This window comes from Pseudorasbora parva, chromosome 7 (assembly GCF_024679245.1).
Source record: "Pseudorasbora parva isolate DD20220531a chromosome 7, ASM2467924v1, whole genome shotgun sequence".
NCBI classification, from domain to species: domain Eukaryota; kingdom Metazoa; phylum Chordata; class Actinopteri; order Cypriniformes; family Gobionidae; genus Pseudorasbora; species Pseudorasbora parva.
In genome coordinates this window covers 31,597,069-31,622,181 of record NC_090178.1, presented here as the reverse complement: position 1 = coordinate 31,622,181, position 25,113 = coordinate 31,597,069, and the positions used below count along the sequence as shown (strand labels likewise).

General features: G+C 37.9%; 1 protein-coding gene across 2 annotated transcripts in view; it reads left to right on the top strand.

Annotated features, from left to right (window-relative positions):
* The window catches only part of hdac9b (histone deacetylase 9b), a 112,694-nt gene extending 88,779 nt beyond the window's left edge, over positions 1-23,915 (top strand). For both annotated transcript variants that reach the window (XM_067449059.1, XM_067449060.1), the window contains 6 exons: positions 7,513-7,644; positions 9,379-9,494; positions 12,202-12,324; positions 14,533-14,728; positions 16,418-16,629; positions 21,795-23,915. In XM_067449059.1, the coding sequence (XP_067305160.1) occupies positions 7,513-7,644; positions 9,379-9,494; positions 12,202-12,324; positions 14,533-14,728; positions 16,418-16,629; positions 21,795-22,121 (1,106 nt within the window). In that variant the 3' untranslated portion in view covers positions 22,122-23,915. The remainder of the gene's footprint in view (positions 1-7,512; positions 7,645-9,378; positions 9,495-12,201; positions 12,325-14,532; positions 14,729-16,417; positions 16,630-21,794) is intronic.
* The last annotated feature ends 1,198 nt before the right edge of the window (positions 23,916-25,113 follow it).

Sequence of the window (25,113 nt, the reverse complement as noted above, 5' to 3'; positions counted from 1 at the left end):
AAATACGAACTGCTTTGGTCCCTATTCCATATACTATTAAGATCAACAACATATGGTGTGACCATGATAAAGGAAAGAAAAAATCTTGTAAAAACACATTGACAATTTTTGGATATGTACGGTTTTGAAAAACACAGAAGTGACTTAAACTGGAATTCATCGACTGGCCGCTAGAGACAGGCTCCAAAAGGGAGTCAAAGTCAAAGTGTTTTTGGTCTGTACAGCTAATTTTTCCCTTCATGACAACTGTGAGGGGGTGAAATGTTTTTATAATTCCTCTGTTTAAATTATAATAAGCCTTAAAGTTCTGCATAATTAAGGCCATGGCCACTTAAGTGACCGGTGGATTGCCACTATGGTCACGCTAGTTGGGCGTGGTTTTAGCAACCAGGCACCTAAGCTCTACCCATGTCCCAGCTCTTTGCCCATTTTCAGTTATCCGGGAGTGACGTGATGTGACATGCTGCCATGGTGGCAGTGGTTGGCTTTAGGCTTCAAACATGTTTTTCAGAAACTTATGGGTGACGTCACGGACACTACATCCATCATTTTTTTTTTCAGTATATGCTCTAAACATGTCATGTAGTGTAACCGTCAAGTAATATTCTTGTATTTTTGTGTACACATTTTTATTTTAAAAAAAATATTTTTTTCAATGTTACATTTTTTTTCATAAATGTCATGAATTACTAATTCATAAAGATAATTATGCTTTTGGGGAGTCGCACCACACAATATTTTAGGGATACATGACAGATAGGCTGATATGATATGTGTTCATTTTTAATGTTATTGTTATCAGCCCAATAAGAAAATCTGCTCGATATATTAATGCTGATAAATAATGGATTATTTTCTTCAGATGAGACACTTCAGATGCCCACTGTTCACAATGACTTTTTTGAATTGTTCGAAATATGATTGGAATCATTTCAAAATAGGAAACAAATAATAGGTTACATAAAATTATAATGAGAAAATCAATATAATTGTGTTTTTGGGATATGGCTTTTAATGGTGAGACTTCTGTTTTTGTTATGAGGCTCTCAAAAATTATAGAAAATTTGGATTTAGATTTATCGGCCAATATATCGGTTATCGGCTTTCAAATATAAATAATTATCCGTTATCGGTTTCAGCCAAAATTTTCATATTGGTGCATCCCTACACTACTAAACGTTTTGCAGAATATATGATATTTTAAAATAATTATTGACTTTGACAGACCCTATGGTATAATTTACTGTTTTATGTTTTTTTGTGTGTGTGTTGATTGCACCAGATGGCTTAGATTTAGCAGACTTTAAAAATATATATTAATACACAGAGCACATTTTTTCCCTAGGAAATAATAATACAATTACAACGTTTTTCTTAATTAATTCTTACATAACTTATTTAAGTGACAAAATTTCAGAATAATCCTAATTAAGGATAATTGTCAAATCATTTCCAAATCAAGTGTTACGAATATCTCATCCTTTATGTGTGTTAATCTTATCCATTGCCTAAACCTTTTAAAACCTATTTCCTGCTAGTTGGATTCCAAACTCTATATGTGGTCATATGAGTAAGGTCCCTTCCCCCTCTTCCTGTCTGTCTAAATTAGAATCCCCTCAATGTAGGCACACAACAAGAGCCGCACAAAGATGCTAGTGGTTCTAAATCTCGGATTTTATGGGAGATGCTTGACTGGCATATGTCAAGGGTTTTGGTTAGGGCTGTGGAGAGAATTAACCAAAACAACAACCGATTTAGTGAGTGCTACAAGAACTGACACTTTTTCAAGAGGTATGCAAATCCTTCATTTCCCTGGGGTCCTCAATGCTGGATCATCTACAGAACTCAACGTGGCTTAGGTTTGATCTCACTGTTGTGGAAAAGCCTTGATTGAACTCGCCATAGAAAAACAAGCCGTTTATCTCCGAAGGATCACATGATTAGCTTGTTTATTCTTATTTGTGCCAAGTTCTGGATGAGAAAAGATCCGTGTGGGGGCATATGACGCTGCTGCGGGGCAGGAATAGCCCAGCTTATTGAAGATGGGAAAAAAAACTCCTTCTTAGTTTTGACCCACATACCAAACATGTAGAGCAGGTGCAGCTGAGATGAGAGGGATTTGAGTTTGTGTGTCTTAAATGGTGGATATTTTGGGCCGTCTGACCAGGCCTGCTTTATTATGTCACGCCATTATTGGAGATGGAGGGATATGGTAGGGGAAAAAAAAACAAAATGCAAGAAGACACAATGATGAAGTAATATGGTTTGCAAGGGCAGTGTAGTTGCGTCACATAACCCTCATCCCCTGGGTAAACAGGTGTTTTTATTTTTACTAATTAGAGAAAAAATGTATCAGAGACGCCGTAGACAGAACAAGGTGTATGCAGAGATGGGTTTCCTTTACGAGGTCTCACTCTGATCTTCTTTTAAGGAAAAGCAATGGAGCAAAATTTTAAATAATATCTTTATATATGCCCACCGGCCACTTTATTAGGTACACCTGTTTAACTGCTCGTTAACACAAATATCTAATCAGCCAATCACATAGCAGCAACTCGATGCATTTAGGCATGTAGACATAGTGAATAAGATCTGCTGAAGTTCAAACTGAGCATCAGAATGGGGGCGAAAAGGGATTTAAGTGATTTCAAACATGGCATGGTTGTTGGTGCCAGCTGTCTTATTTCAGATACTGCTGATCTACTGGGATAATATCAGCTAATATTTATACAGAGAATGCTGATAATAATAATTAAAAATAAATCTGAGATATTATCTGATATAGGGCCCCCTAATTACATTGTGTACCCCTAAAAAAAGTGTGAAATTAGTGTGAATTGTGAAAATCAGTCATAAAACTATGTTTTGCATGTTTCTGACATATGGTAGAGTACACACAGCCAGTGGCGCCGCTAGTATTTTTGGGCCCTATGAAAATTGTAGGCCCCCCTATCGCACCAAGTATAGCCTACAAGCCAACCTAGCAATCCAAAATCTTTGTCTGCAATCTAATGATATTTGATGTATATCTGTTCTGTGTTAAATAGCGCAATACCTGCTTTTCATCTCCATCACCTTCTCTATTTCTCTCAGTCACCTTATCCTACCTCCTGACCTGCATATTTCCCTTCCCAAAGATGAGCTTTGGTTGATACAGTCTTTGCAAACTGATTGTTTCTGTCGCTTGATTAAAACTTTTAGTAACAGTTTAGTTTAGCTACAGGCCTAACTGAAGCGGCACGCTGGAATTAATCCTCAACAGCTGTGAACAGAAAGCCTGCAGAACTTTTTATATGTTTGTGTGACTGTATTTTTATTTTGATAATGAACAGGCTGCAATGTCAAATTGTCAGTGCTAAAACCAACATATTATGCGCGCGAGGTGCCGGGGCGATCACCTGGATTTTTACAACTTAGTACTCTGTTATTTATGGTCATACAGAAGAGTACATCTTTCAAAATGATAAAGTGTCTTTTGTATTTGGGTACATTAAAAAGGACTACAAAATGTCATGCCTTTGAAAACTAAAGAAAACAACAGGATGCGCTGTCTCCTTTAACATTTTTTCTGGCTTGCGTGCACAAAAATGAACTAAAACAGTGAATACTTGACGCACAGACTGATATGAGGCTGAAAATACGGACTGAGAAAAGACTGAAATACATCTATCAACAGAAACCCTATGGGCCTACTTTTTTGTAGATTATTTGATGTTAAAAGCTTTGCTAAGTCACATTTACAAAAGCCAAAATGACATTCTTGTCATTTTCAGTGGTGAAAAACATAACCTATTGAATAGACTATCAAGTTGTGGTTGGCTATGCAACTAGCACTAACATTACAGCAACGGAAGCTCTGCGAATAAACATATCGCTCTCTTTCTCTCTGCCCTCTGTAACCTCTCTTTTCGGTTTTACTTTTTGGTAGATTATACATTTATAATTTCTATTACATTACTACTAGCACTATTAACACTAATAAAACCGATCTCCCAAAAGTGTGTGGGCCTTTAGAATTGTCCTAACTCCCTCCTCAGCATCATATGAGCTGATTTCCATTTCTTGATAAAACTGCACCTTGCAATATAAGACAGATTGTTCCTCATATTGTGATGTTGGTGACTTAAATATTCAATCTGTCGCCACAAGATGTTCTAAAGTTCAGTTCAGACATTCATCCGATGTGTACAAGGCACACAAGTTGCAAAATGTTTTGCTAAAGCCTTTTGTATAATGCATTATTAAGGTATTCATAATATGCATTATCTTTTCATAAATAATTGTAACCAAAGTTAAAATGCATTGCATAATACTATTTGCAGATTTTGAAATTGGTTGTTCGTCATTTGTTTTAATGCACTATACTTTCTAAAGGTGTTTAAAGTTACTGTAAGTATGATATATTATAACTGTGGTTACTGTTAATTATGAGACCACACAATGCATTATACAGCGCATTACAAGGCATAATTAATGCATTAAAATTACTTTTATAATGCATTATACATAAACGCTTAAGTGTTACCAATGTTCTTTAGTTGACTGTTTAGGAAGTGTTTGAGATTTTTCTCTCACAAGTGTTATTTCAGTATCAATGAAATATAGTATTTTTTGTTAATATTTTAAATCACTTTCATTTTAATCACTTTTTTATATGTCTGCATATCATTTATTTTTTTATTTTTAGTTTATTTAGTTTAGTTATTTAACTACAACTTTTACCACATTTTTTCATGGTTTAATTTGAATTAACTAACTTCCATCTCGGAACATTGATTTTAACTATAAAGTTATCATAACTAACAACAAGTAACTTTGTTTTTAAATATTTTTAGCCATTTTTACTCATGTTTGCACTTGATGAGTGTTAATTATTGACCCTGGTTATCACATCTTAGTAGAGATTATCTTTTTTTGTTACTTTACACATACATGTACATCTTTTCAGACACATGCTGAGCCACACAACTTTGCAGGGAACTTCATCTTTGAGTTAAGACAACACAATAAATCGAACTCAGCAGTGTATACCATCCAGCGCTGCTTTCAAATGTAATAATATGATTGATTTATGGGCCTGTTAAGTCATTGCCTCATACATATTCCTGTTTGGCTTGGCCTCTGGTTCTAGGCCGTATGTCAGCGTGGGGAAAAATCAAGCAGGTGTCGGGCCTGTCACTCCGACAGAGTGATGACCACTGTTTTTTAGCGAAGCTGTGGAGCAAAGTAATGTGTTCTCCCATCGCATCACGATCAGAGCCTCCTACTAAACCCGCCAACAATCGCTCCTCCACCTCCACAGCAATAGGGTAGCGTTCCCGTGGTGACAGGCTGTAGCGCAGAGTAAAAATAGAAGGCAATCAGGACAGTGTGGGGTGCAAGGCGGATTGGAGAGGGCTCCCTGCAGTTCGCTCTCAGCCCACTCCGCTAGCGGGATTTACATCCCATTAGTGCACTGCTAGATGGGAGCAGACAGTCTTGCCTCTGCTTCTGAAGAGGCCTGAAATAGCAGCCCAGCCTGCGGTCCAGTTCTTTCCCGTGAGATTACAATTTACAGCTGTGTCTTCCTATGACTCCCACTTACTCACACCAAGTCATCCTGTATGGCCATTTCCATTTGGTCAACTGTCTTTTTAGTATGGCAACAATAGTTCTCTAAAATAAATCATGATTATAAAATTTTATCTAGAGGGCCGGATGACATAGTGGCGAACAAGCAGAACTATCAAGTTTTAAGTTGGTAGAACTCAAGCATGTTAATCACTCCTAACTTAAAGTACTGAGTTAGCTAACTCATACATTTTCATAGCAATTAACATAAAATATTTAGTTAATATTTTAGCTTTTTATTTTGAGTTCTTGCAAATCAAATGAGTTATTTACTTCACTGTAAACCCTAAGTTTTCAGAAGTCAAAAATGTAAATGTATCATTCGCTAAGTGGAATTGTATAAGTATAATATGTGGAAGTATAATATGTATAGTCAACTCAACTCAAAAGAAAAAGAAAGTTCTAAATACTCATATGATTTCATTTAACTAAACTAATTTGTTTAATTTCAGTTTATTCTACTCAAACAATTAAGTATTTTGAGCATTAGGGCTTACAGATATATATAATGGTTTGTGGAGCAAGACAAGTCAAGAACCTCTAAATAACGTAATAGTTTGCTCACTAGGTGGTGGTGTTACTACTGCACAATGGGGAACTGATGGAGGGAAAAAATAAAACAGCACTCATAATGAGACCAGATTTCAGTATTTTTGGCTTCTAGTTGTGATGTGGGTGTTTCCCAAAGGGAGGCACTGACTGTGGGTGGGTGGCTGACTTACTCACTCACTTCTCATCAGGGAGTTGTTTAGAAACACTTGCCTGTGCATTACAGTCATGCAGAACAGACACTTCTCGATAATTCAACAGTATTTAAATAATTGCAAAATACTCCACAGGGTGTCATTAGAATATAATGTTGTGTGTATGTGTGTGTGTGTGTGTATATATATATATATATATATATATATATATATATATATATATATATATATATATATATATATATATATATATATATATATATATATATATATATATATATATATATATTGTTATTGTTATTGTTATTGTAGTTATTGTCTATATTTTATACGTTTTGCATTTGCATAGAAGGCATGTTACTTTCACTCACCAAAACATCTGGCGAATTTGTCTATTAATTGAATTACTACTGTACAGAAACTCACTATAAATAAACTCAACAAAAAATAGCTGCATGTAAAATTGACTTAATAAAATATATCCGATCTGCTGTGAACATTTATAACATTTTAATATTATTAAAATCCTGGATATTAATGTAATAATAATTGCATTAATACATTTATTTGATTAAAATATAGAGAAATATAGTGTCACATTGTTATTATTGATTTCATTTATTTTCAATCTTTTTGTGGAATTAATAGTTTTCAATTAATAGTACAATTCCATCAAATTGAGATGAATAATCCTTATGAATTAAGAATTTAAAATGAGGAAAAAAAATAGAGCTTAATAAAACATTTTGTATAAATCTTAAACTTAAATTGAAGATTTTTTTATTTTATTTATGAAGACGAATCACATGACTTCTAAATGGTCCATTATTTAAATAAATTATTCAATTCAATGTTCAACATTACATCATGACAACAATTTTTTTCTGAACATAAATTGTTTTTGTAGGGTTTTGTTTTTGTAAGTTTATGTCAAACCTTTGTGCTACTCAGCCTAATTTTTTTCAAATGATGAGTGAACTCTGATCCTTGAAAACAGACGAAAATGCCCGCAGATCTAATCACAGACTGATTGCATCACACTACAGGAATGATACTACGCAATACAGTGGATTCCCCTCTCCTGCTTACTAACAGGCATATCTACAAACACATCAAAACATTTCCCTAACAACACTTGGCTGAAAAAAATTTGATTCAGAATGTATGATTTAAATGTGTCCCTATGTTTTCTCTTCAGTCTCAGAGCCCAATCTAAAGGTGCGGTCCAGGTTAAAGCAGAAGGTTGCAGAGAGGAGGAGCAGCCCGCTCCTCAGGAGGAAGGAGGGAAGCATCATGACACCCTTCAAAAAGAGAGCCCTGGAGCTTCTGGGTAGGAGTGCCATCCCATAATGCATCTCACGTTAGAAAATATACCTGGGGCATAAACAATAAGACATCCTACTGGTTGGCAGTCCACTGTCAGTTTCTCTCCATCGGCTGTCTGTAAAGCTCAGTGTGCTGATGTTATTATGTAACAGCCGCTCTGGCAGGTGTAATCCAGAGTGCCATCCAATGTGGTTTTGAGCCTTGGCCCGGTTGAAGGATTTTTTCCATGGTGTTTCAGTCGCTTATGTATATTTATAATGTATCAGTGGCAGCAGTTCGTGGTTGGTTTTGAAAAAACACAGTGGCAAGATTGTCATCCAGCAAATCTTATGTATGCCAAATCTTACATCATCCTATTGCTGTTCACCAGATGCCAAGCAGTATCTCATAAAATACACAGAGCGATGGATCAATGACATGACATGCATTTTTTGTTGTTGTCTGAATCTATTAATTTAATTTATCTATTATTTTATATATATATATATCACTAATTCCATTCAAAAAGTGAATCTTGCATATTATATTAATTCATTACACACATACTGATATACCGGTATTTCAAATGTTTATTTATTTTAATTTTGGTGATCATAAATGACAACTAAGGAAAATCTCAAATTCAGTATTATATTATTATATTATTATAATATTACTTAAGACCAATACAAAGAAAGGATTTTTAGAAATCTTGGCCAACTGAAAAGTATGAACATGAAAAGTATGAGCATGTACAGCACTCGATACTTAGTTGGGGCACCTTTTGCCTGAATTACTTCAGCAATGCGGCGTGGCATGGAGAGTTTTAGAGCAATTCAGCGTACCAGAAAGTTTTTAGAGCAATTCATGTTTCCTGCTGCTGACCAACTTTATGGAGATACAAATTTAATTTTCCAACAAGACTTGGCACCTGCACACAGTGCCAAAGCAACTAGTATCTGGTTTAAGGACCATGGTATCCCTGTTCTTAGTTGGCCAGCAAACTCGCCTGACCTTAACCCCATAGAAAATCTGCTGGGTATTGTGAAGAGGAAGATGCGATATGCCAGACCCAACAATGCAGAAGAGCTGAAGGCCACTATCAGAGCAACCTGGGCTCTCATTACACCTGAGCAGTGCCATAGACTGATCAACTCCATTTTGGTCCAAAAATCACAAATGGTTCAAATTCAAACGGTTTTGAATCAGCGGATTGTTTCATGATCCGGATCGCGTGACAAACTGCCAAACTGCTGAAATCATGTGACATTGGCGATCCGAACAATGAATCATTACGCTGATTCATAACTGTTAGAATCTTTATTTAAGGATTGAATACAAACCAGGAAGAGAAGTCAATGCAGAATAAAGTCGTAGCTTTTGTGATTTTTGGACCAAAATGTATTTTCGATGCTTCAAGAGATTCTAATGAACTAACTGATGTCACAGATGGACTACTTTGATGATGTTTTTTATATTACCTTTTTGGACATGGACAGTATAGTGTGCATTCACTTTCATGAAGTAACAGAAAAGCTCTCGGACTAAATATAAAATATCTTAAACTGTGTTCCGAAGATGAACGGAGGTCTTAAGTGTGTGGAACCACCCATTAATGATATAAATTTCATTTTTGGGTGAACTAATCCTTTAAATATACTTAGTTGAAAACTGTTGTTTATCTATAGATCTGTACAGTTTTTATATGATAATGTCAATGATGTATACACTTATGTCTGTTTAATTTAATCATCAACAGAATCCACAGCCAGCAACAGTGCACCAGGATCAGGGCCCAGTTCACCCAACGGGGCCTGCAGTGCCTTGGGGGCTGAAAACGGACCCTCCTCACTACCAGTCACCACACGCACTGAGGTACTTCCATTAAACATGTTTTATTGTAGGTACGAAAGTCTATTAAAAGTTTAGCCTTCTCACATCAGTTTCATCAAAGCTTCCCTGAAAGATTAAAACCTGTATGACTAAAAGAGAAGTTGATGGCCACCAGGCCGCACCCATAACTTTCCTTGACACAAACCCAGCCTGTCCTTGTGCAGCTATGAAAACAGAACTCTGTCTCTACAGCATGTGACCTGCTTGTCCGTCGCAGTCCAATGAAAACGGCTCCCAGCACGGACAATAAAGAGTCAGTTCACTTCCTCCCACAAACTCCTGCTCTATACCACTAACATTTATTGGCATAGCTATGTGGTTTTCTTTGCCTGCGGCTCTCGTAAAACTGAGGGCAAGAAAGAATAGATCAGATACTGCTTGAAACAAAGTTCCGTTCAGGGCTCACCTATGGACATTTACTCCTTCAATATAGTGTGCATATTAAAGGAATATACCAGGTTTAGTACAAGTTAAGCTTAATCGAACAGCACTGTTGTTCATAATGTTAATCCCCACAAAATGAATTTTGACCATCCATTTCTTAAAAAAAAAAGCTAAATTCTGGTTTACATTGAGGCATTTACAATGGAAGTGGCAAGGGACACTATAACTGTCTCAAAAGTATAAGCACAATATGTAAAAAATATATATCTTAACATGATTTCTAGTATGAAAAAAGATACATTTTTTCTTTGTAATGTGCTTTTATATACTTCATATTTTATATTGGCTGCAATTTAACTAAATATATGCACTGGAATATATAACACTGTTCTTTTACATGTCAGCAGATTACAACATTTACAATTGGTAATATTTTTTATTTCAGCAATTAGATTCTATTTACACTGTAAAATAGCAGAATTTTCTTTGCAATAAGTGAAAATAGTTAGATGCTATTTATAATTATAAATAGTGTCAGATACTATTTGCACAACCGTGTTTTTGTCCATTAAACGGTATGCAATAATAACAGCGTAAATTATTACATTTATTAAAATTATTAAATGGATGCCACCTTGTTGGGACAATAAAGACCTCCCTGCACCTTCCCCTAACCAGTGAACATTTTATTTTATATTTATTATTCTCGTAAGTTTATAATATGCCATTGAAAATACATACGGGTGAGGGGTTCGAAATGCTGGTCGCCATGTTGCCCCTCCATCTTGAAAGTACATTAGCCAAAGAGGGACATACCCGTAAATTCAAGCTTCACCTTTCGCGTTTTAACACTCGATGGCACCGTGTCGAATGTAAAGAGGGGGATTGCCATGTTAATTTTGGACTAAATCGGTCACCGTAGGAGTTAAAACGAAATCAGAATTGAGAGGAACAGAAACTAATATTTGCTGAATGGTCATATACCTTTACACCCTTAGATGGGGGAAAATATCACACAGTGTAGCTTTATTTTTTATTGAAAATACATGCCTTTCCGATTTGATATGTGATGGGAAAAGGGAGAAGAGCATGATGGATTCTCTTGATTTGCAAAGTTTGCCTTACCCCTACACTATTGCTACTGTTGACAATCCAGTGCCTTCTGTAATTTTGTCTGGCCCAATCAGACGTTAGTGGGCGGAGTTTGCGTAAATAGCCTCTGTCAGAAAGGCCGGCTATTTGCACTTGTTGTAAATGGACACTCCATAAACATGCATAATCAGTCATATTGGTTTATATTCACAGAATTTTTAGACAAATTGTACAGCCCCACAAACTTTTATTCATTTATTGTATTTTATTTATTTCTCCAACTCTCTACTGCCGATTGAGCGTATTGAACCCAAAATATTCCTTTAGGAATATGGAGGGCCTTTGCTTTTCACCGATGTTTATTAGCTCCCTCTGACTCACTTCCTGGTGGCTTCACGGCTCGGTTCCTCGAGGTCCCTGTGGACTTTGCTCACAAAGAGGTGTATTCTGGGCAAATGTGACATGTCTCTGTGAAGCCTCAGCTTAGCAGCTGTGTTATTCTTCAACACCACTGTTTACACTCCCATGGACCTCCAATGCAATAGCCGACAAGGAATGCTTATTGCGCTGTGATCCAGGGTCGAGGTGGTGGGTGGTTGAGCTTAATTGATCCACCAGCCGCTGGTAGCCAAAGACACACTAACAACACAAACACGCCCGATCGCTATTGTATTGACATAAGCTTTACGTCTCATGGATCGGACCGCTGGGTCGAGGAGCTACCCGCGGACAGCGCGCCAGTTTTCGAAAGCGAGCTGTGTTTGTGATCCGTTACATTGGGTATCTTCTTTCAGAGGGAACTGGTCCCCTGGGTCAAATAAGGCCGGATATCCACATACAGGTCAGTGAATAGGCAGGAGGGATAAGAGGGTAAACAGTACAGCCTCTCTGCCACATGCTGATGAGCCGCACCACTGGGTGGAGGAAGTACAGTCGAAAACTGATCCGTTTTTTTTCTCTGATGCACTTTGTGAAATGATAGCGACTGGGATACGATTCTGCGCTTGTGGGTTTCTCTGTTGCCTTGGTTTTACGTCCTTCAGGTTGAGCTCATACAGCTCCTCTGTGGCAGGAACAAAACCGTCATTCGTTTTAGTACATTAAAGTTTATTGTTCTGTTACTGTTGCTCTTTCCAATGGTCCATAGTGGGATTTCAAAATATCTCTTTTTCTCTCTCCCCTTCCTCCATCCCTCTCTCTTTTTCCATCACAGCGGTGGCCATCACAGTCGAGGTTATTGGGGCCTGAAAGCTCAATGTCTATGTTAAATCTCTATACGTCTCCATCGCTGCCCAACATCTCCTTGGGTCTCCCAGCTGCCTCATCTCCCATCAGTGTAAGTCAAGTCACCTTTATTTATAAAGCGCTTTATTCAATACACATTGTTTTAAAGCAGCTTAACAGTAATAACAGGAAAATCGGGCAGTTCAGCTGAAGTCAGTTGATTCAGTTCCGTTGTAAAGATCATCAATTATTTAATTAGTTCATTTAATCTATTAAGATTTCATAACATCCCTCGTTAAGGCCTGTTCACACTAAGTCTAGATTTTCCGCACGAACAGCATGACACAATGAAGTCTGTCACATTGAATTAGACTGCAGTAAGTATGGCAGTAGTGCATGTGTGCATATATGTGTACTCACCTAAAGGATTATTAGGAACACCTGTTCAGTTTCTCATTAATGCAATTATCTAATCAACCAATCACATGGCAGTTGATTCAATGCATTTAGAGGTGTGGTGCTGGTCAAGACAATCTCCTGAACTTCAAACTGAATATCAGAATGGGAAAGAAAGGTGATTTAAGCAATTTTGAGCGTGACATGGTTGTTGGTGCCAGACGGGCCAGTCTAAATATTTCACAATCTGCTCAGTTACTGGGATTTTCACGCACAACCATTTCTAGGGTTTACAAAGAATGGTGTGAAAAGGGAAAAACATCCAGTATGCGGCAGTCCTGTTGGCAAAAAATGCCTTGTTGATGCCAGAGGTCAGAGGAGAATGGGCCGACTGATTCAAGCTGATAGAGGAGCAACTTTGACTGAAATAACCACTCGTTACAACCAAGGTATGCGAAGCCACAACACGCACAACCTTGAGGCGGATGGGCTACAACAGCAGAAGACCCCACCGGGTACCCCTCATCTCCACTACAAATAGGAAAAGGAGGCTACAATTTGCACGAGCTCACCAAAATTGGACAGTTGAAGACTGGAAAAATGTTGCCTGGTCTAATGAGTCTCAAATTTCTGTTGAGACATTCAGATGGTAGAGTCAGAATTTGGCATAAACAGAATGAGAACATGGATCCATCATGCCTTGTTACCACTGTGCAGGCTGATGGTGTAATGGTGTGGGGGATGTTTTCTTGGCCAACTTTAGGCACTTTAGTGCCAATTGGGCATTGTTTAAATGCTACCGCCTACCTGAGCATTGTTTCTGACCATGTCCATCCCTTTATGACCACCATGTACCCCTCCTCTGATGGCTACTTCCAGCAGGATAATGCACCATGTCACAAAGCTCGAATCATTTCAAATTGGTTTCTTGAACATGACAATGAGTTCACTGTACTAAAATGGCCCCCAAAGTCACCAGATCTCAACCCAATAGAGCATCTTTGGGATGTGGTGGAACGGGAGCTTCGTGCCCTGGATGTGCATCCCACAAATCTCCATCAACTGCAAGATGCTATCCTATCAATATGGGCCAACATTCCTAAAGAATGCTTTCAGCTCCTTGTTGAATCAATGCCATGTAGTATTAATGCAGTTCTGAAGGCGAAAGGGGGTCAAACACAGTATTAGTATGGTGTTCCTAATAATCCTTTAGGTGAGTGTATTTAGTGAAGATATGGTTACGTATTACGTATGAGTGATATATATATATATATATATATCACTTGAGGTTAAACAATGGATTCTGGTATCAAACCTATTCAAAAGAACCATGAAACTTATGCACAAATTTTAAACTCTGATTTAAGAGTCACCAAATTGATTAACTTCTAATTATTTTTATGTGGATGTTTACCCTGATAAATGAGGGGAAATGTAGTTTATGGCCTTGGCTCAGCTGCATATTGCTTTGACTGTTGAAAGACTAGCCATCACTGGCTGACTGGATGATATGTGTAGCCTCAGGGTGCTGGCCTTTGACCTTGGGGGATTTTATAGGCCTTAGATAAATATTGTGCTTAAGTGTCTGGTGTCAGTTGCACTCCAGCCCTCTCCATTCACCTCATCCATTACTGCTGTTTAAAGTCCAGCCAAACCAGGATAATTAAGTGTAGCTCTGAATAATGTTTAATCTTCAGCTTAAATATGTTATTGCTCTTTACCTAGAAAATGATATAAACATGAATACATTTGTCTGTATTTTGCTAATGTTATAAGAAACATTTTTGATCTGAATGATTCAAGAGCCTTCCACATAATCCCTTGTTTATCAGAGCACATGTTGAGGTTTGAATCAGTACATTCAAAATTTTGCAGGAGAACCAAGATAAAAAAATGACAATATCCTTTCTCTATCACCTGTCAGGCTGCTTTAGGATTTCAGGAGAAGCATGTTGATGCTGGTGGGGTATCCGCGGTCATTCAGGGTTTGCCCACCCAACTTCTGGGTCCAGTGCCCCTGTCTGTTGCGATGGAGACCAAAGTGAGCAGCAGCCACCAAGCTCTCCTGCAGCACCTTCTCCAGAAGGAACAACTTCGCCACCAAAAGATCCTCTCGACTGGTGAGAACATCGGAGACTTTGATATACAAATTCGTACAGAATACTTCAGAGCCGTGTTCAATATTTCACATGGCAATGTTAAGTTACAGGTACAGTCCCCCTGGAGCAACTTGGGGTTAAGTGCCTTGATCAGCAGCACAACGTTGGTTGCTCAAGGTTGTCCCTTGTGGGGTTTGAACCTGTAACCTTTCAGCTTGTGGCCTAAAGTTTTTAAAGGAATAGCTCACCCAAAAATCATAATTGTGTCATTAAACCTTAAACGCATACCTTGGGTATTTGATCTGGGACATCATTAACTACTATTTTCCTTATTCATTTTGCAAAGTTATACCTTGTTAGTATTTCTCAACCTATTAATTATAAACAATATAAGAAGAAATACATTTTTTTTGTAAAAAGTGTATAGGGTCGCTAACGTCTCAAGGTGTATAATAGTGTAAGTATATTTCTGCACTGAATCGCTGAGGACTCAATAAGTGCAACTCACCTTTATTCCTCAACTTTATTCCTGATACACAATATGACGTTTCACTCATAGTTACCGCAGGCATAAAACAAAAGAATACACAAGGATCATCAGCAAAACTTGAAATGGCTCCGTGATTTGTTGAAGAACAAGTACTGTACACAATCAAATATTATTGTCACTGTCACTTGTTGAAGCTGTCAGTGTTCAGAATATTGATTTTGAAGATATTTTTTTAATATATATTTGAGATTGCGAATATGAGCCAGATGCTGAATATGCTGGGGAAATTAGCTCTGATGATGACAGCGCTTAAATTGAACATTTCCAAATTTCAATAGCTAACAAAATATGCTTTATTTCACTCGTATGTATTTTTTGTATTAAAATATAAGTTAATATACCAGTTTTATACCATTGTGGCAGTTAGAGATCCATGATCCATGAATTATAATTAATGAAACATTCATGCATTAAAGGGTTAACTGCTTACCCAACTGGTGTTCCAAACCCATATGACTTTCTTTTTTTTAATGAAATGAATGTTGACTGAATCTTTTAAGCTTTAAAAAAGCAACAAGGCTTCAAAGTCTTCTTAAGTCATACGATCTCTTTGTGTGACGAAAAGACTGCTAATCATTGCAACCAGGTCACTAAGTCTGGGAGTTTATAAAGACTGAAACCTGGAATGCATTATATGATTTTGCAAATCTTAAAAGATTTGATCACTAGGCATCAAACATTAAAGATCAGAGGATCACACTGAGGATCACACACTACCAGACTTTAACGTCTTTCTGAACACAACAAACTCTGTCGTGGCTTTTCTTCTTAGAATGCAATAATGATAACTGATAACTTGAATTAAATTAAAACAAGCTGTTTACTGAAGTTTTGTGCAGTATTAAACAGGGATTCGATCATTTCTGCAGAGCACAGACTGTAAATCTGTGCAGAAGTCATTTAGTGTGTTCTAGCGTTCAGTACAGTATATTTTTGGTCAAATAATTCAGATTAGTTTTGTGAAACTCAAAAGAATGATTCATTCACTAATTGAGCATCGCTACTTCTCTAGGGACATGTAAAGGAGATCAAGGATGGGTAAATAATAACACATTTTTACTTTGGGTGAACTATTCTTTTAAATGAAATCAGGGCAGAGAGGTAAAACTTGAATTTTATTTATATTTATATTTACCAGATACATGCATTTTGTTACATAGGTCAAAGTCCTGTGCATCCTCCCTCTCCGCTGGCCATGATGGAAAGCTCTCCGTGCAGCACCCGACCCAAACTGCCCCGTCACCGTCCCTTGAACCGCACCCAGTCGGCTCCGCTGCCCCAGAGCACACTAGCTCAACTTGTGATTCAGCAGCAACATCAGAACTTCCTGGAGAAGCAAAAACAATACCAGCAACAGGTCCACATAAACAAGGTACAATCATTTAACCAACTGTCAGTGCAGCAATGATTTTAAAGGGGTGGTTGCATGTGATTTCGCTTTTTTAACTTTAGTTAGTGTGTAATGTTGCTGCTTGAGCATAAACAGTATCTGCAAAGTTACAGCACTGAAAGTGCAATGTAGTCTTTTTAGTAAGGGCAGTTTATTGCCTAAAAAAACGGCCGGTTCAGACTACAACGAGCTTCTTCCCGGGTTGGTGACATCATAAACCCTTGCTAGTCACTGCAGATGTGACTCATGGTAAGGGGTGTGGCGTTTCCGGACAACATTTCAGCCAATAAAAATACATGAAACTACATTTGGCCATCTAACCAATCTAAGACCATTGCGTTTTTGGGAGGGATGGGCTTCATAGAAGCAGGAAGCAAACGAGCCGTTCAAAGGACAGTGGAGACAGTGGTATGGAATAAAGGTAAAATATAAGAAAAATATGCCGTGAAAAAAAAAGAAAAAGAAATATTAAGACATGTTCCCCATAAACACAACCAAGCCTAGAAAAAAACCCTGGAACCACCCCTTTAAGTGGTTTTGGCTTGTTTGGAACATCTGTTTTTGAAACCTTGCATGTTTTCTCCGTTAGTTCGGTTCATTTAAGCATATATGAACATGGCAATTGCACTTGCATCCAGAACAAAACAATCAGCCCGAGATGGCTGAATGGAGTTGTTTTCCTATAATTTATCAGTTACTGTGAGAATTAAGGCTTATGTACATTCATAAAAGTGTGTGAATGTACACTTTTATGAAAATAAAGCCACAAAACCCCCATAAACTCACATAAATCCCAGAACATAAACAGGTGCACTCTGACCAATCAGAGGACAGTTGGTCTCACATGTGACTTGCATAAACACATTTTGGGTCGCTTTGAAATGTTGCCTTGTGAAAGCGAACAGAGGGCCCTGTTTTAACGATCTAAGTGCATGGTTTGAAGCGCATGGCGCAGGTGGACTCCACTTTTGCTAGTTTAATGACAGAAAAAATGGTTGACGCGCCAGGCGCATGGTCCAAAAGGATTGTGCCTAGTCTCTTAATGAGTCATGGGTGTGTTTTGGATGTAATGTGCAATAAACCAGAGTCTCATCTCCCATTCCCTTTAAAAGCCAGTTGCGTTTGCGCCATGGCAAGCGAAAAGACTCTTTTTCAAGCTTCTCCAGAGAGGAATCCTTTTATTTTTAATATTTAAAAATACTTGTGTTCGTGTCCCTGTGTGTATAATAAGCGTTGTGCACCCACCTATAGGCTCATAATATGCGCCCTTTAAATAACACAAAAAATACTATCAGTGTTGTTTTAATTTGCCTCAAAATAGCGACGTGTCAACAATGCGCCTGAACACACTTCATTTTCAGACCAGCGAAGTCTTCATGGGCGAACAGATGGGCACGAGTGCAATTGCTATTTAAACAATGTGAGGCTGGACGTGAAAATGATAACTGCGTCGGGTTGAAACTAGCAAAAAGCACTTGCATCGCCACTATCGAAGTAAAACAAAAAGCTTACAGCACCTGGTATTTCCAGACGGTCTCCCATTAAGTACTAACCAGGCCCACACGCCTGGCGTTGCATTGCGCCAGGTTTATGATAGGGCCCTTTAAGTCTCTGAGTGAAGCAAATGATCTAAAGGTCTAAAAACGCCCTTTGTGCTATCATGGGAAGATGAGGAGGAAGCTGAATGATTGTATTGTCATCATAAAAAACATTTACCTTGAAATACCATTCAGCTCACATGGGAACTAAAGTTGGACAGCCCATCTCCATTATGTGAGAGAAAAACTTGTACTGGGTTCAGAAGCGGCATTTGAATTAGCATAGCTTAAGGCATCAGTTGCATGCTAACACCACAAAATTGCACAGGGACGAGTTCAAATGGGCACCAAAGTGGATAGAATACATACTTTTGTTCCCTTGTGGAAATATTTGTGTTTCTGTGCACCAGCAGCCGTGACCTGGCCATCCGTTTAAGTGCAATTATTCTGCCGCGCATGCAAGGTTAGCGACACGGGAGGCTCGCGCTGTGAAAGACCCCATTGTTAGCTGGAACTTGCAGATTGATCTGCCTTATTATTGCTGAGAGTGCTATGGGAAATTCAAGGTTACATATGCAATTTTCAGACATGAAGATCAAAAGTGCCCAGAGAGCACTTGTTTTGCCTATTTATTGTTATGGCCTCACCAGGGGCATGTACAAAAACAAAAAAAATCTGGTCTGAGTCACGAATGACTGGTATAGTTGCGTCAATGTAGTTTGAAAGTTACGAAGTAATTCGTTTTTTATGTCTAAATTATGGGAAACTGTAGCAAATCATGTTTAAATACAAACACGAGCAGAGTGCAGCTGTTTTATGAAATATAGTTTAAAACAGGTTCTTAGAAATATATGTAGGCCTATTTAGAAATCATTCTGCTGTCATGAATTTGGAAAACTTTTAAATCTTTTTCATGAAAACAAATTACAGATATAACCCCAAAAAAGGTTCAATAGCTTGGGGGGGGGGGGTGTTGGGGGGTGAAATGCTGTTTCATGCATACTGAGCTTTTTACTCTGTTAAAGACTTGGATATAAACATAGACAAAGTTTCAAAAACTAATGTTGGACGTTTGATGGAGTATTTCTGTGTCAAAAATACTCCTTCCGCTTTCTCACAAGTTTCGGAGAGTTTTTTTCGAGTATGGGTCCGCTACGTCGACAGAGCGGAAGGTCCTTGTGTGGGACGTACGGGCTCTTCTCCCGGTAGGTGCGCGCGCGTCACTAGAGCGAGAGAGGAAATGCACGCCCATAAACACTGCTCTCAGGTGCAGATCCAGTCGTCCGTGCAACACTTCTGTCCCTCCGCGCTCCACTTTATTCCTATGGGTGATGTCAAGCGACTTTAACGTTTCAGCACAGCTTTCCGGGAAGGCAGCGCTGCATTTGAACCGATTTAAACGCAGAAATGACGGCAAGCGGCACAATATCACGCTTTAATCGTGTCGCAAAAGTGGATCTCCACAGTCACTGCTGTCACAGGACTGCACGAAATCAACAGTTACCAAAGAAGTGTGTTTTTGATGGAGCGGTGACGATAAAGGTTCACTGTCGTACTTTGGAAGCAGGCGGTGAGTAAAACTGCTTCAAATGTCGTCGCGTGAGTAAACATCAGTTAACAACACGATCGTGTATAACGTTAGTTAATTTATCAATGGAGCATGCGATCAATGGTGTGTGTTTAAATACATTTGTTTAGCTGACCACTATAGGTGTCAGTTTGTTTATTGTAAAACCACCCAAACATAAACCTAGCGTTCTCACAAAGCGTGCTTCGTCATTCCAATGCACTAACGGTTAGTCCAATGTTGTTCTATGTATAACGTTACACTAGTCTGACGTGCAAAGCCATTTTGCTTGCTACTGCTAAGGTTTAGTCGCATACAATAGTCCATAAACCGAATCATGTCCTCATAAACTGCGAGTAAACACACACAAATGTTGACAGGCCACTAAATACAGTACATACCACAGAGACGGATGTCCTGCTGCTGCTGTTTCTCCTGTTCAATTTATTTCAGCCTCCGAAACTGATTCTGGATCATATATCTGTATTAGCTGAATCTGATCGATAGCCGTTTTCTTCTCCACGCTTGAGGACGTCATCGCTTTGTGCGCTCTCGTCATTATTTAGCTCCGCCCACGCGATACGCCTCCAGGCGCTCCAGGTTTTTTCCGGAAAGACTCGGTACAGCCCATATTTCTTTTATAAATATAATAAAACTAAAGACTTTTCGGAGATATGAAGGATGCAACACTACTCTATAGGTACTCAAGATTGACATGAGATTGACTGAAACTGAGTGTTTCACCCCCCATTAATGTTCTGGCTTTTGAAACATACCTCAAACAAATTCACTTACTTTTTTTATTAATAACGTCTTTTTCTAGATCAAGAACACCCGTTCAATTCCATCAAATTGATTAAGGATTGTTTAGTTATTCAATTAAAATGTGTAAGGATTATTCAATTCAATTTGATCGAATTTCGCAATTAATTGAAATGAGTCATTTAAAAAATATATCTTTGTTTTAGTGTAAAAGAAAAATAATTTTCAAGAAGGTTTTTTAAATGTGTTTATGAAGGTAAATTGTTTATTTTACAAATATCATGAATTAATAACTCATACATGTGGTTAAGTTTTTGAGGCCATTGACCACCAGATATTTTACAGCCTAAGCTAAATTTACCTTGCCACAAAAAGGTAATATTTTTCAGCCAGGCTTACTAATTTAATGTCTGTTTTTTTGATGATTGATTGATTGATTGATTGATTGATTGATTGATTGATTGATTGATTGATTGATTGATTGATTGCCTGACATGATTTATACATGTTGGTTACACCACATGACTTGTTGATTTTGGGAAAAAAAACATGTTTTTCATATATTATTTGAAATATATATATTACTGTGATATCCAGACAGTTGTATCACCCTGACATTTTTGTGACATTATCACCCAGACACAACTGTCTGGATATCACAGTAATTTTATATATATATATATATATATATATATATATATATATATATATATATATATATATATATATATATATATATATATATATATATATATATATATATATATATATATATATATAATTACTGTGATATCCAGACAGTTGTGTCACCCTGACATTTTTTTACTTAATAATCTCTCTTTGGAGGGTCTGTAGCCCTTAACAGTAGCTAGTAAATGATTTCTGAGGGAAATAAGGTCATGAATGCTGTGAAATCAGGGATTAGTTCCCTGGCATAATAACTGAATGTTTTACCTGTGCTAAATAGGGCACATGTATTTTTTTTATTTTTACATCCAGCTTTAGTAGAAGATGTTTTGTTATGTTAGATGTTATGCCTATGTTACTAATTCCTGGACACAAAGACTATTTTACGTGATGTAAGATTTAGATTGCTCCTCACTATTTTGCTGTTATTTTATCCCATGTGAGTTCCCATTCTGGTAGGCTATATGACACTGTTTGTGTTGCCTGAATTGGAATGGGGACAGTAAATCATGGACTCATGGACTGAAATTATTATGTAGTCCTTCATTGACAGAACCTCCAATAACAATAATTCATGTTGCTCTCTTCCTTAGATGCTATCGAAATCCATCGAGCAGCTTCGTCAGCCGAACGTCCACCTGCAGGAGTCAGAGGAGGAAGAGGGAGAGGATTTTCACGATCACGTCATGCAGGAGGACAGCTCGCCCTCTGGTGGCGTCATCAGGAAGTACAGCCCTGACAGCAACCGCAGCTTTGGTTCACCCGTGGAGCCACTGGACACTCACCCTGGGGTCATCCGTGTCAAAGAGGAGCCCAATACCAGTGATGATGAGACAATGGTCACTCAGAGCCTGGCTGACAAGCGGAGCTCCTACATTCACCAGGTTAACGGGAGGATGGTGATTCAGGCCATCATATGAATCGAGAGACACATCTTCACACTTGCACACGAAGGCACAGGCTGACACACACGCGACATGCTTACACGACACAGAGCCACTGCTTTGGGAGTTTCGGATCTGGTCTCATTCGTGAACTTGTGAAGTGATCTGTGTATTGTACGTTGTATGTTTTGTATATAATTGAATAAGACGAGAATTGGTCTTTTGAATGCTAAGAAGCTGTTTTTGATTGTTTGTTGAAATAATAATTTAAAGAATCCTTTCTACTTTCTATCTACCCTTTGAAAAACTCAAAGCTCTTCTAGGACAAATCTGTGATTTCCCATGGCACTATGGATTTCTTATAAATCTTACTTTGCTTTATATGAATGTTATTATAAAGATGTTACATTATGTAAGAGTAAGGTTTTTTTAAAGGTTTTTTTTGGCTGAAAGACTTCCAGATCATCTGGGAACAAAGTCGGTAAATGTGAAAATCACACAAAAACAAATTTAAAGGAATATTCCAGATTTAATACAAGTAATGTATAACTGACATCAATTGTGGTATCATTTTGATTACCACAAATAAAAAAATAAAAAAAAATGACTCATTTTCTTAAAAAAAAAACAATAGAAGAGTTAATGCGGCCAATTATTATTATTATTATTGAAGATTTAGTTTAATATAATTTAATGTAAATGGTAATTCTTCTATCGAAACGTGTATATTATTTGAGCTGTAAAGTTTATTTTAATGGTCATTTTTTGGGTTTTAGGTGTTCTGTTGTTATATATTTTACACAGAAAAGGTTTGAAAACAATACATTTTTCACACTAAAATCATGTTCACATGCATATAGTTTACATCTTGTGGATAAACTGTGTATTTTAACATGTTGGCCCTTTTGATTTTTTGCATTTTTGTTGTAATCAATATAATACCAATTTCTGTTGAGCTTAACATCTGTTGAACTTAACTTAACTTTGCATTGAACCCGGAATATTCCTTTAACGGTTGGAATGAGATCTGGAAAGCTCTAGAATGACATTCTGTGTTCCTTGTTCTCCTGTGGCCCAAACTGAAGGCTGCCCGGGATCGTGAGCAGCATTCGGCTCCTTGCTGAATTTTCAGAGGGAGAGACTTGTAGAGGAAATGCCTGGTGGAAGCCAGGAATCAGAATGATTCATGAGCGCAGGAATGCTGGGAGAGGACGACTCCATGCTGAAGTCAGAGGGCCCAGCAGTGAGCTCTGATTTACTGTTGAGGCAAATTACAAAGTGAGTGAGGAGACGGCGGGGGGAGACCCCTTTTAAAACCAATCATTTCCTCTGTATTCCCACGTGATGTGTTTACCACGACACGCAGGCTTGATGTTTCTTCGTTAGAAAAAAAAAGGTAATCGTTCTGTTCTTTCCTAAGGCAGTGTTGCCATTCGTTGGCCGTCTTTCTTCATGAAGTGCTCAGATCAACTTGCGTGATCAAGAAATGTACTATTGTCATTTTTTGTTAGCGAGCCATCTTTCCTATATTCCTTTTTTTATTTCAAGCTTTTGGTGTAAAATAATTTTTTTGTGAATGAGATCCTCTGAAAAACACCAAAAAAAAAACCTTAAAGAGGAAAACATGTTTAATTGATGTGAGCCATCACTATGTCTACAAATAGCCTGTGAGTCAACCTGAGCTGGCCTGTTTCATTCCTGTTGTCTGTTCCACTGGATGTTAATGAGAACTGTCCGCTAGCGATAGAATGCCACATTTAGTTTGTAACCGTACGCGTTCCCTTCTGTCACAGATCACCTTTTATAAATAAAGTTCTTTTCCATCCTGTACTTCTCTGGACATTTTTTTCACTGAAGTGGATTTTCAAAAGAATTGGGAGTATAAAGGCAGTTGCTCCCTAACAAACTTTCCCACACTCAGCCAGAGTCCGGCTTCTGATTCTGAGGGCAATCCAGAGGTTTTAGTCTTTGAAGGCTTTCGGGACAGGGCTTTGAAGTGAACATGAGAGGTTCCCTAAGTCTGCATTAAAGATGTTAAGATAAAGTGAACCTCAAGACGGTGATATATAACCTGGGTTAAAGCGACCAGGCCAAGTTTAACCAATTATGCAAGGTAGGCTTAGCCGAAGCCCGGACAATTCCCAGTCTGAACTAGTGAGCCAACTGCACTGTGCCACCTGTAAATAAAGTCCAAAAAAAGTCCAGCGCTGTCACTGGGGTGGTACCCTTGAGAACAAAAGTGAAAAGGTACTAAATCTTTTTACCTTACTTACCCCTAAATGGTACTTTAAGAGTGTGTACCCAGTGATAGCGCTGTACCTTTTTTCTGACAAGAAAAAAGTTGAAGAGGAGAGGTGAACCAATATTTAAGAACACAATAAATTGCTATTTTTTCCCCTAAACTTTCGCTGTGGGTCTTCTCTTAAATATTCAGTGTTAGTAACTGATTGCCAGTTTTATGTCTGAAATTCTAAAGTTCAGAACATCCACCAAAATAGAATTCACTGCAAAACTATCAAATTAAATTGAATATAAAACCCTTTATTTGACATATATTAAATATGAAAGCGTGTAATTTATGAGCAAAGGGTTTGACCAATTGGTTTTGCAAAGAAAATTGCTTCATTAGTTGTCTAAGAGATAATTAGACATCCCTCCTCCAAACAAACAGAAATGTTTTGAAGACAAGAAAAACATGGCTGACTCCGAAAACCTAGGCAGCTGACTCGTTGCCTCGCTGCCTTATGATACAATGACTTGTAAGGCAGCATTTTGTGCATGAAGGCTGATTTTGGACAGACTTCTAAGGCAGTGTAACGGTTTAATGATCTACTGTAAACTAGAGAGAGCTTTGGTGAGAACGAAACATAATTACTACATTAGTAATTTCTCGCTAGAAATTACATCAGAAGTGGAAAATATTGGTAAAAAGCATACGTTTACACACAAACTGACCAGCAAACGCAATTTTCGGATGCCATCTTTTTTCCCCTGCTCTACTGTCACTGAACGCAAAGCACAGGATTGT